General features: G+C 37.1%; 1 protein-coding gene across 3 annotated transcripts in view; it reads right to left on the bottom strand.

The window, feature by feature from the left end:
• Positions 1 to 13,888, bottom strand: part of HDX (highly divergent homeobox) — a 206,675-nt gene that overhangs the window by 9,110 nt on the left and 183,677 nt on the right. For all 3 annotated transcript variants that reach the window (XM_023202828.2, XM_023202826.2, XM_023202827.2), the window contains one exon: positions 6,920 to 7,003. In XM_023202828.2, coding sequence (XP_023058596.1) covers positions 6,920 to 7,003 — 84 coding nt within the window. The remainder of the gene's footprint in view (positions 1 to 6,919; positions 7,004 to 13,888) is intronic.

The following is a 13,888-nucleotide window of genomic DNA, read 5'->3' as shown; positions in this document are numbered from 1 at the left end:
CAATTAACCCAAAGAGCAATAGCAGACACAGTAATGATGTTGAATTTGCCATTCAGAAAGCCAACTACTCAGAACGTAAATGGTTAATTTGCACAAGGAAGAGCCTGAAATTACTAAGACTGTCTTAAGTTGTTTGCTGAGCCTCCACAGATTAAGTAGGAGTCTGTTATTCCAAAAAATCTGAAAATGTACTACTGTGTACCATTAGTGTAAAAATCTGTTACTTTTTACTATTTTTGCTGGTTGCATAGGTAAAACAACTGGACTAATATTTGGGAGTATTCTAGTGCCAGGTCTACTGATAACTGTAAACTTGGGTGGGTGACACTCTTTACTCATCAGTAAAATGGTTATTATACTGGTAATCCCTGACAGTTCTAGCTTTGAGGGCTCTAACACTCAAATAAGATAATGGCCATGAAAGTGCTCTGAATATTCAGATTTACTATAAAAGCCACAGTAATCAAGAAAGGATGGTATTGCATAAGGGTAGACATATCAACCGATAGAAAAAAATAGAGATGAGAAATAAATCCGCACAAAAATGGTCGACTGATTTTCAACAAAGGTGCTGAGGTCGCCCAATAGATAAAGTATTGTTTTTCAACAAACAGTGGTTAAACAAATGTAAATCCACATGCAAAAAAAAAAATTATCAACCCTTACCTCACATCATAGGCAAAATGTAACAAGACATGGATCATAGACCTAAAACTAAAATGCATAATAAAACTGAAACTTTTAGAGGAAAACAGAGGAGAAAATCTTTGTTACCTTGCGTTAGGCAAAAAGTTCCTTAAATAGAACACAAAAATTATGGAACTTAAAAAAAAGAAAACTTTTATTTTAATTTATTTAGTTAAATCAATTTTATTTATTTATTTTTTTTATTTAGAGACAGGGACTTGCTCTGTTGCCCATACTGGAGTGCAGTGGTACAATCGTAACTCACTGCCACCTTGAACTACTGTGCTCAAGAGATCCTCTCACCTCATTAGCTAGACTACAAGTATGCACCACCATCCCTGGCTAATTGTTTTTTAACTTTTTTGTAGAAATGGGATCTCCCTATTTTGGCCAGGCCAGTCTTGAACTCCTGGTCTCAAGCAATCCTCGCACATCAGTCTCCCAAAGTGTTGGTATTACTGGGATACATTATTGTGCCTAGCCTCAAGAAAGACCTATTTTATAAAATGAGGTCAGGAGTTTTAAACCAACTTGGGCAACATAGCAAGACCCTGTCTCTACCAAATATATATATATGTATAGCCTGACATGGTATGGTGTGGTGGCATGCAGCTATAGTCCCGGCTACTCAGGAGGCTGAAGCAAGAGGACTGCTTGAGCCCAAGAGTTTGAGGTTGCGGTGAGCCATGATCACACCACTGCACTTCAGTCTCGGTGAGAGTGAGACCCTATGTCAACACACAAAACAAAACAATACAAAAAACAACTTTGCTCTTTAAAATATGTTGTAAAGAAAATAAAAAATAAAGCCGTATATAGGGAGAAAATATTTTCAAACCATACATCTGACAAAGGACTTGGATTCAGAATACATAAAGAACTTACAACTCAATTATGAGATGAGCAACAAAGTAAAAAGCAAAATATCTGAACACACTCTTCATCAAATAAAGTATCTGAATGACTAATAAGCACATGAAAATATGCTTAATGTCATTTGTCCTTAAAGAAATACAGATTAAAACTGCTGACATATTACAAAGAGATACTACTACTGACATATTACAATAGTTAAAGAGATTGACAATACCAAGTGCTGACAAGAATGTGGAGCAATTAGAAGTCTCACACATGTTGACAAAAGGTGTCAATCTCTACAAAATGCTTGAAGAGATTGATTCTGAGCCAAATATGAGTGACCAATGACCTGTAACACAACTCTCAGGAGATCTTGAGAAATGTGCCCAAGGTGGTTGGGCCACCACTTGATTTCGTACATTTTAGAAAGACACAAGGCATAAATCTATATTTGTAAGTTGTACATTGGTTTGGTTCAGAAAGGAGGGGCAATGGAAGCAGAGGCTTCCAGGTCAAACACAGATTCAAAGATTTTCTGAATGGCAATTTCTTGAAAGAGTTATCAATAGAAAGGAATGTCTGAGTTATGATTGGGGGTTGTGGAGACCAAGGTTTTATCTTGCAGATGAAGGCTTCAGGTAGCAGGCTTCAGAGAGACTAGATTGTAAGTGTTTCTTATCAGACTTAAAGAATCTGTTTTATCAGCAATTCCAAACGGGAGGAAGATATGATGAGGCACGGCCAGCTTGCCATTCCCATCATGGCCTGAACTCATTTTTCAGATTAACTTTGGAATGCCCTTGGCCAAGAGGGAGGGTTCATTCAGATGGTTGAGGGTCTTAGAATTTTATTTTTGTTTTATTAATACATACATTTTTGGTGAAAGTGTAAAATGGTACAGCTACTTTGGAAAATATTTTGGCAATTTCTTATGAAATTCAACATAATCTTTCTTAACATAAGACTCAGCAATCCTACTTTGAGGTATTTGCCCAAGATAAATGAAAACACATGTCATAAAAAGACTTATCAATATTCATAGCAGGTTTATTTATAATAGTCCCAAACCAGAAGCAGTTCAAGACTTCATTAGCAGGTGAATAAACAAATTATGGTGGTGTTTACACAACTATGTCCACCTGTCAAAACTCATCTAACTGTATACTTAAGAAGAGGAATTTTATTGTATGAAAATTATGCATCAATTAACCTGGTTAAAAATAAAGTCTATCCCAAAGGGGCGAAACAAAACCTTTTCCTTCTGTCTAACTGACACTTTGTAACCTCTGACCATCATTTCCTTATTTCCCAATTTCCCGCAAGCCCTTGGTAACCACCATTCTACTCTCTGCTTGTTTGAATTTGATTATTTTTTATTGTGCACATAAATGAGAACTTGGTGGGAGTCTTTCTGTTTCTAGCTTATTTCATTTATCATAATGTTCTCCAATTCTGTCCATGTTTTTTCAAACAACAAAATATTTTTATATGCTGAATTGTATGAATGGTGAATATGGTAAATAATAATAATATATTGTACATTTCAAAATCACTATGAGAAAAGTTGAGACGTTTTCATCACAAAATATGGTAATTTGTGGTGATGGATATGTTATGTAGTTTGATTTAATTAATCCACATTATACTCATAAATCATAACAGCATTTTGTACCCTATAAATATACACAAATCTTGTCAGCTTAAAATTAAAAAGTAAAAATCATTGTAAATAAATAATCAGCCAGTTACCATTTCAAAAAACATGAAAGTAGGCTATGATTATTCTTTGCATCTGGCAAACTGGTCTCAAAATCATAGCAGGACTTTTAACAGCATTTGTTCACAAAACCAAATTAAAGTATATTACCATTAATTGGTTCTATGGGTATTTTTGTTGTTTCAATTGAGAGGATGCTGTAGTATTTATCATATTCAATCTATTAAGATGTTTACTATACCACTTATTTTATCAGCTTAGTTAAAAGCTTTTTTTACCTGATAAAACTGCTTCTTCTCAGACCATTTAATATCAAGTGAATCATCTGCACAAGTTAAATTCCTTATCCAGAGCACTCTATAAAAATCTAAATTATAAGTAAGCATTATAATATAATTCAACTTACTCCTGTCATGATATATTTTACTAATTTTAAGCCTTTGCTTTATTAGTATTCATTGTCGGAGCAGTAGTATTAGTAAAGTGCTGACTAGGAAGTCTTTTCTAATACAAGAGATATACGTTATCATTATAGTAGTATGTGGTTTGAATGCACAGTCCTTCTTAGCTGCATTCACAGTGTATTGGGAAACATTAATTCACATTTACAAAAGTCATGAAGCATCTTTTGATATGCAGACTTCTAATTCTCCATGCAAATATTTCTCCTCCTCAGTATTTATGCAATGTTTGAAAAATATAAACAGCTTTAAGATAATTTAATATTGCAGACATTTTCTTCACAGAGCTGCTTTGCAAACCTATTAAATACTTTCTAGATAACAGGCAGTAATTTATGCATACTTTCCAGATTTTCTAAGTAAATCAATGCTTGTGAGAGGAACTAGTATCATAACATCAGTTACTGAATTTCATAAAACAAGATCTATCTTATTTTTATTGTTGTTAAAGTCCTACCTACATTTTGAGTAAGCTTTGCTAATTCTTTGTCAAGATGATAGTAAGGAGAACTCCAGGTTCCACGTTGACCAGAGCTTTGATCTCTGAGCAAGCTATTAATGGCTGCCAAGTCTGAGGTGCTATTTTATGATGCAGTTACTCCTGCCTCAGGTACTGAGCCCATCAACGTATCTCATAAACATTTTGTGTTAGTTAGAATTCCGAAGAACACGGATTTCTAGTGATGTATCTCAATCAAAAACTCCACTATTGATGGTTGCATAGTAGTAAGTGTCAAATGCACCATTGGAAACATTCTTTCAGTTTGCTACATGAAATCCCAAGAATGACAGACTGAATAATTCAGTGTAGGGGAAAAAATACAATGATTCAGCTCCTGATTTTATGTAAATGAGTACTTGCATAATAGTTTTAAAATTATTTCCAAAGATAAATTAAGTCATTTGTTCACTCACTCAGCAACTACTATAACTATAGTTACAGTTGAACAGTTATGAGACAGACTCTCAACCAGGTAACACATAGGTGAATAAAGTAAGTCTCTTCTCACAAGAAGTTTATGATGAATATATCATCATGTGCTGTATAACAACGTTTCAGTCAACAGTGTGCCACATATAATGACAGTCATCCCATAAAATTATAATTGAGCTGAAAAATTTCTATCACTTAGTGACGTTGTAGCCATCATAACGCCATAGTACAATGATTAACTTCTCTATGGTAAGATACGCAATACTTACCTTTGTGTTCCAATTGCCTACAGTATTCAATGCAGTGACGTGCTGTATAGGTTTGTAGCCTAGAAGCAATAGGCTATATCATACACGCTAGGTATGTAGTAGGCTATATACATCTAGGTTTGTGTAAGTACACTTTATGATGTTTTGCACAATGACAAAATTGCCTAACAATGGGTTTCTCAGAATTTATCCCCATCATTAAGCAATGCATAATGGTACTTAAGATATCAACAATGTGGTTTTCATCCCCAAACAAGAAACACTAGTATGTGTATACCAAGGGGTACAACATTTTCTCTGAAGACAGATTCAATTACTAAACTGGTAGGGCTTTTTAAAATCAACATCTTGACATCAGTAACAAGAAATGCTATATGAGGTTTTGCTTACCTTTCCTTTAGAAGTAACAAAGTTCATGTGAGGTGAGTTGAAAAATTTTAAAATCATGATTACAAAAAGATATATTTTCTATATAGGTGCTGAATTTTGAAGATTAAAGAAAATAACTTTATGAAACTGCCAAGACAGAGGCAGTTATATAAAACATACAAGAAAATCCCTAATGGGGCAGTAAATGACCCCTTGTTTCCACAGAATTTATTACAATGGAAAACACTGGATTGATACAATGCTCTTTAGAGTTCAATGAAAATATTAACAAACATTTCCGGACTAGACACTCTGCCCTGCCCTACTCTGTTTTTTAGCACCAAACCTTTTCAAGTAGACTGCCACCCAAGAGGCGAGAGAGGTCTTGGAAAGAATCCTCTGAGTCCTGGGCCCAACCCTCTTTGACATACTTGAGAGTGCTAAGAGGAGTACACTTAACAGCTGTGCAATCCAGTCCTTTCATCTGTAGTTTCCACAACCTGTGCCAAGTTGTGGCATGCGGAGACATTGTAATCCCGAACTGGGCATTTAGAAATATTATATGGCCATGTAGGAGAGATTATCATAATCTCTTGTATTTCAGAACCAACAAATTTATAATTTTGTTAGTTGGAAATACAGTCGAAACATAGGATTTTATCAGTTCTTTGGCCATTTAGGAAATACATTTCAAAAGATATTTCCCTTCTGTGTTTACAATATTCAATATTTTAAAGCTTGACATGTTATGAATATTTGGAAAACAGAATCTGTTGGATGGCATACATTTCAATTATAGTAAAACTGAAAAGATTTTTGAGGAAATGACAGCTGTTGTACTTTCTGATTAAATACTATTTTCTGTTAACATTTTAACATTACTAATCTCTGCTTTGAACACTGATGACATTTCATGACAAGAACTTTTGTGTATGAAAAAGGCTGTGTGGCCAAAATTTCAGAAGGCCCCAAAGTTACCTAGTAAGATAGAATAATCATTATCAAAGGGACAACTTTTATAAATCTATGCAGAAAACATATTGACATACAGACTAACAGATTATGTTCAGATTTAATTAAAAAAAATATGTATAGCACCCTGTCAAAGGCAGCTTTTCAATTTAGTAACAAATGGCATTAAGAAAAGGTCATCTGTATTCATATTCATTCTGCATTTGCTTTGGAAATTGTTTGTAAACTTCTCCTAGAACAGGTATATTATTATATTTTTAAAAATTATCTACAGAAGAAGTAAAAATTTAAGATAAAATTACCAAAGTCCACTGGAAAAAATATCCCTTTTACCATCATTTAAAAATGAACTTTGGCTTTCAAAAAGCTTTGTTATACATTTCATGTTGACCACCACTAAGTACTGCCTCCATCCTGCCATATACCATCCATACTTACTCCGCTCAGCAAACTCTTTGCCTAAGATCATAACCCCTAAACCAGACACAATAATTAAAATAATCAGCACTCTGACTGATATTCAAGTTGCCAGAAAGAATTAATGCAGAGCCTCAGAATGCTTAACTTATTAAATAGGAGTAACATAGGTATTGTAAAATTCTGCCTCATTTAATATCTTCTCTTAATAAATTCATAATTTTAATTTACTTACCTTATAATCCAAGAGAGAGTTTACTTGTTCTACTTCAGAATTACTTATCATGTCACTTTCTTCATCATCAATAATTTCTATTTTCTGTAACAGAAGTAGAGAAGTTACAAATATATATTACATCATTCTTACTACACTCAGCAATGTATAGAAAATATGCATTCAATGTTCAGGTTGTCTGTTCTAGATTATCTGGAATGAACTCTGATAACTGACTGGCTCCTCAGTGTTACACATAGTGTGTGTCTGAGCCACCTCCCTCTACCTTTAACTGATGACTGGTAAATAAAAACATAAATACTATTTAAAATAGAAAATGTCTTTTTACAATATCCCAAACAAAACAGGCGAACTGCTTAAACAGCACCCTCCAGTGACAGGAAATTCACTTCCTGTAATGGTGGTCTATTTTAATGGGGGTAAACACACAATTGATGGAATAGGTTTCTTTTGTAAGTTTCCACATGCCTCTTTGTGACTTCTAATGTAAAATGTCAGCATATGACATATTCCAAAATCAAATACCATTTTTAAAAATTCCAATATTTACTGCACACTGCACAACTTTAGCTCGACAACTAATTAAAAGCAGGCATCTATGATATAATGATAAAAATATCATGATGATTTGTTTCCTTCATTGAAGAGTGACATCCAGGATGAGGAGGTGGAGAGAGAGGAAAAGGGAGAAAGAGAAAGGAGAGAGACAGATTAAATTATCTTTAGCTTTTTTTAAGAAAAGTCATAGCATAGCTTGTACAATATCTTGCCCACAGTAGGTACTAATAGTAATTCAATATCTGTCGAAAGAATGAACAAAACTGTTCAGCGTTGATGAAAAAAAAAATGACCAGTGAGCTCCAACCATGAGGGGGTAAGTTCTCTAATCACATGATTTTTTTTTTTTAAAGGAAAAAAAGGTATAAATAAAACCAGCTCTACTTTTTCTTTCGCATGTAAAAAACACAGTTAAGAAAAAAATGCCTTTAAATATTTAAACCCTGCCAACCCAAAGAAAAATTTTAAAAAAGGAAAAACTAAGCTATATTCAGTCACTAGACGGTCTTTTAAGAACAAGCACATAAATAGCAACATGTTGTAGGCAGAATTTGAAATCAGGCTTCCTACCCTGTCTGTGTGTGTGTGTGTGTGTGTATACACACACACACATACATATATGCACACACATACAAATATATTTATATATGGTGATTAAAAGTCACAAATTAACTTGGAATGATTATATTTAATATATTGCATATGAGGATATGATACTATTACAGGGTTTGTGACCTGCAGGCTTTTGAGTCAGGAAAACAGCTGCAGTGAAATTACTTTCTACTGCTGCCTGCAGATGAATCCAGTATTTTGTTTTCTATTCTAATCTCTATAAAATTGGGGCTTCATCATGTCAGCTCTTCCAAGACCTCATATTTGATATTTTTTGACATGTTTTAGATTCTCTATATATTTGGATTGGCTCTGGAAAAAAGGAGCTAGGCAATTCAGGGAGGGACGCACCAAAGACCACGGTATAGATGTGTGCATTTAAATAGGTCTTATATGTCTGTTTGATTTGTCAACCATGAATAATTGGGGGCATTCAAAAGTTACAGGCAGAGGAGATTACCCTTTGAAAGTTTGGAGTTTTGTTTCTAAAAAATCAATTGCTTTTTGAAAAATTAGGTGCCTAAATGACTGTGAGTCATCCCATGCCATGGCTTCATTCATTATCTTCAAATATCCGCTGCAAAGGAGATTCAACACAGAGAAATTCAGACTCAAAATGAGCATATCTTTAAAGGGAAAGATGTTTCAATTTGTAAACTGTATATTACTTGCATATTAAAACTCAAATATGTAGCAGAAGATTATTAGTTGGTGGAATTTAAGATGAGCACAATTCATAACCATGGAAAACAATTACTAGTAGCTATCTAATAAAAACACGACTTTGCCTCATAATCAAAGCTGTTTTCCTGTATGCTGGTTGAACTTAGTGTTAGAAGAGTCAAACATTGACTTCAACCAGGACTCAAATCAGTAAAACACAATCCTAAACTATATTCTGCTTATAGAAAACACTGGTATATATTATTGTTATTTAACAAACAAACAAAAAAAAAAACAGCAAGACTATTTTATGCTCTCAACTTTTATTAAAGACATGTGACAGGACTACGCTGTGAAATAAATAATGCTTGTAATGAAAGTCAAGGTAGACCCTAAAGTCACAGCTGTTTTGTAACCAAAAAAAGTCAATTATTTGGCTATTTTTAGTGGCTGCAATCAAACACAGAACACTGATTCAAAAGCAAAAACAAAAGGACAATGGCATTCCCCTTTATATCTGACTCAATACCATTTTGATTATAGGATTACTTGATAGGGCAGAATATAAACAGATATTGCTAAAACAGCTGCATAGAGAGCATCACTACCTGTTTACATTTTCACAAAACCCAGTTTACTCCACGCACAACCTGTTTCTATTTGCTATTCAAACATTTAATACTACCTTTCCTCCTATATTGTGATTTTTAAGAAGACTAACCAGAGTACAATTTAACTATTAATAGGAGGAAAAAGAGTTCCAAACACACCATAGATAGGTATGTTCTGAACAGAGAACTCAGAGTCAGAAATTTTTGCATACACGTGCCACAACTAAAAAAGGTTTCCTTCAGGATCTCATGCCAAACTCTGTTTTAATTCTGCCATCTGTCAAATAGGTAGAAATCTGCTCTTTGCTAACCGTGTTGAAGAAAAATAGCTTGTTGGCCGGGCGCGGTGGCTCAGGCCTGTAATCTCAGCACTTTCGCAGGCCGAGGTGGGCGGATCATGACGTCAGGAGATCGAGACCATCTTGGCTAACACGGTAAAACCCCGTCTCTACTAAAAATACAAAAAAAAAAAAAAACTAGCAGGGCGTGGTGGTGGGCGCCTGTAGTCCCAGCTACTCCGGAGGCTAAGGCAGAGAATGCCGTGAGCCCGGGAGGCAGAGGTTGCAGTGAGCCCAGATCACCCACTGCACTCCAGCCTGGGCCACAGAGGGAGACTCTGTCTCAAAAAAAAAAAGGGGGGGGGCGGAGCAAGATGGCCAAATAGGAACAGCTCCAGTCTCCAACTCCCGCGCCAGCGACACAGAAGACTGGTGATTTCTGCATTTTCAACTGAGGTACTGGGGTCATCTCACTGGGGAGTGCGGGACAATCGCTGCTGGTCAGCTGCTGCAGCCCAACCAGCCAGAGCTGAAGCAGGGCGAGGGAAATCCCTTTTCCTAGCCAGGGGAACTGAGACACACAACACCTGGAAAATCGGGTAATTCCCACCCCAATACTGTGCTTTAAGCAAAGGGACAAACCAGGAGATTAAACCCACACCTGGGCGGGAGGGTCCCAGGGCCACGGAGCCTCCCTCATTGCTAGCACAGCAGTCTGCGATCTAACCGGCAAGGCAGCAGGGAGGCTGGGGGATGGGCGCCCGCCATTGCTGAGGCTTAAGGAGGTAAACAAAGCCCCTGGGAAGCTCGAACTGGGTGGAGCTCACAGCAGCTCAAGGAAACCTGCCTGTCTCTGTAGACTCCACCTCTGGGGACAGGGCACAGCTAAACAACAACAGGGGAAGCAGCAGAGGCCTGTGCAGACGCGAAGGACTTGGTCTGACAGCTTTGAAGAGAGCAGTGGATCTCCCAACAGGGAGGTTGAGATCTGAGAAGGGACAGACTGCCTGCTCAAGTGGGTCCCTGACCCCTGAGTAGCCTAACTGGGAGACATTCTCCACTAGGGGCAGTCTGACACACCACACCTCACAGGGTGGAGTACACCCCTGAGAGGAAGCTTCCAAAGTAAGAATCAGACAGGTACACTCGCTGTTCAGCAATATTCTATCTTCTGCAACCTCTGCTGCTGATACCCAGGCAAACAGCGTCTGGAGTGGACCTCAAACAATCTCCAACAGACCTACAGCTGAGGGTCCTGACAATTAGAAGGGAAACTATCAAACAGGAAGGACACCTATACCAAAACCCCATCAGTACGTCACCATCATCAAAGACCAGAGGCAGATAAAACCACAAAGATGAGGAAGAAGCAGGGCAGAAAACCCGGAAATTCAAAAAATAAGAGCGCATCTCCCTCTGCAAAGGAGCGCAGCTCATCGTCAGCAATGGATCAAAGCTGGTCAGAGAATGACTTTGATGAGATGAGAGAAGAAGGCTTCAGTCCATTAAACTTTTCAGAGCTAAAGGAGGAATTACGTACCCAGCGCAAAGAAACAAAAAATCTTGAAAAAAAGTGGAAGAATTGACAGCGAGAATAATTAATGCAGAGAAGGTCATAAACGAAATGACAGAGATGAAAACCATGACACGAGAAATACGTGACAAATGCACAAGCTTCAGTAACCAACTCGATCAACTGGAAGAAAGAGTATCAGCGATGGAGGATCAAATGAATGAAATGAAGCGAGAAGAGAAACCAAAAGAAAAAAGAAGAAAAAGAAATGAACAAAGCCTGCAAGAAGTATGGGATTATGTAAAAACACCAAATCTACGTCTGATTGGGATGTCTGAAAGTGAGGGGGAAAATGCAACCAAGTTGGAAAACACTCTTCAGGATATCATCCAGGAGAACTTCCCCAACCTAGCAGGGCAGGCCAACATTCAAATTCAGGAAATACAGAGAACACCACAAAGATACTCCTCGAGAAGAGCAACTCCAAGACACATAATTGCCAGATACACCAAAGTTGAAATGAAGGAAAAAATCTTAAGGGCAGCCAGAGAGAAAGGTCGGGTTACCCACAAAGGGAAGCCCATCAGACTAACAGCAGATCTCTCGGCAGAAACTCTACAAGCCAGAAAAGAGTGGGGGCCAATAGTCAACATTCTTAAAGAAAAGAATTTTAAACCCAGAATATCATATCCAGCCAAACTAAGTTTCATAAGTGAAGGAGAAATAAAATTCTTTACAGATAAGCAAATGCTTAGAGATTTTGTCACCACCAGGCCTGCCTTACAAGAGACCCTGAAGAAAGCCCTAAACATGGAAAGGAACAACCGGTACCAGCCATTGCAAAAACATGCCAAAATGTAAAGACCATCGAGGCTAGGAAGAAACTGCGTCAACTAATGAGCAAAATAACCAGTTAACATCATAATGGCAGGATCAAGTTCACACATAACAATATTAACCTTAAATGTTAATGGACTAAATGCTCCAATTAAAAGACACAGGCTGGCAAACTGGATGAAGAGTCAAGGCCCATCAGTCTGATGTATTCAGGAGACCCATCTCCAATGCAGAGACATACATGGGCTCAAAATAAAGGGATGGAGGAAGATCTACCAAGCAAATGGAGAACAAAAAAAAGCAGGGGTTGCAATCCTAGTCTCTGATAAAATAGACTTTATCAGAGAGTCTATTCAAAAGAGACAAAGAAGGTCATTACATAATGGTAAAGGGATCAATTCAACAGGAAGAGCTAACTATCCTAAATATATATGCACCCAATACAGGAGCACCCAAATACATAAAGCAAGTCCTTAGAGACTTACTAAGAGACTTAGACTCCCATACAATAATAGTGGGAGGCTTCAACACTCCACTGTCAACATTAGACAGATCAACGAGACAGAAAGTTCACAAGGATATCCAGGAATTGAACTCATCACTGCACCAAGCGGACCTAATAGACATCTATAGAACTCTCCACCCCAAATCAACAGAATATACATTCTTCTCAGCACCACATCACACTTATTCCAAAATTGACCACATAATTGGAAGTAAAGCACTCCTTAGCAAATGTAAAAGAAAAGAAATTATAACAAACTGTCTCTCTGACCACAGTGCAAACAAACTAGAACTCAGGACTAAGAAACTCAATCAAAACCGCTCAACTACGTGGAAACTGAACAACCTGTTCCTGAATGACTACTGGGTATATAACGAAATGAAGGCAGAAATAAAGATGTTCTTTGAAACCAATGAGAACAAAGATACAACATACCAGAATCTCTGGGACACATTTAAAGCAGTGTGTAGAGGGAATTTTATAGCACTAAAGGCCCACAAGAGAAAGCTGGAAAGATCTAAAATTGACACTCTAACATCACAATTAACAGAACTGGAGAAGCAAGAGCAAACACATTCAAAAGCTAGCAGAAGGCAAGAAATAACTAAGATCAGAGCAGAACTGAAGGAGATAGAGACACAAAAAACCCTCCAAAAAATCAATGAATCCAGGAGTTGGTTTTTTGAAACAATCAACAAAATTGACAGACCATTAGCAAGACTAATAAAGAAGAAAAGAGAGAAGAATCAAATAGACGCAATAAAAAATGATAAAGGGGATGTCACCACCAACCCCACAGAAATACAAACTACCATCAGAGAATACTATAAACACCTCTACACAAATCAACTAGAAAATCTAGAAGAAATGGATAATTTCCTGGACACCTCTACTCTTCCAAGACTAAACCAGGAAGAAGTTGAATCCCTGAATAGACCAATAGCAGGGTCTGAAATTGAGGCAATAATTAATAGCCTACCAACCAAAAAAAGTCCAGGACCAGATGGATTCACAGCTGAATTCTACCAGAGGTACAAGGAGGAGCTGGTACCATTCCTTCTGAAACTATTCCAATCAATAAAAAGAGAGGGAATCCTCCCTAACTCATTTTATGAGGCCAACATCATCCTGATACCAAAGCCTGGCAGAGACACAAAAAAAAGGGAATTTTAGACCAATATCCCTGATGAATATCGATGCAAAAATCCTCAATAAAATACTGGCAAACTGGATTCAGCAGCACATCAAAAAGCTTATCCACCATGACCAAGTGGGCTTCATCCCTGGGATGCAACGCTGGTTCAACATTCGAAAATCAATAAACGTAATCCAGCATATCAACAGAACCAAAGACAAGAACCACATGATTATCTCAATAGATGCAGAAAAGGC

This window comes from Piliocolobus tephrosceles, chromosome 12 (assembly GCF_002776525.5).
Source record: "Piliocolobus tephrosceles isolate RC106 chromosome 12, ASM277652v3, whole genome shotgun sequence".
In the NCBI taxonomy this organism is placed as follows: Eukaryota; Metazoa; Chordata; class Mammalia; order Primates; family Cercopithecidae; genus Piliocolobus; species Piliocolobus tephrosceles.
This window is presented reverse-complemented; position numbering and strand designations above follow the sequence as displayed.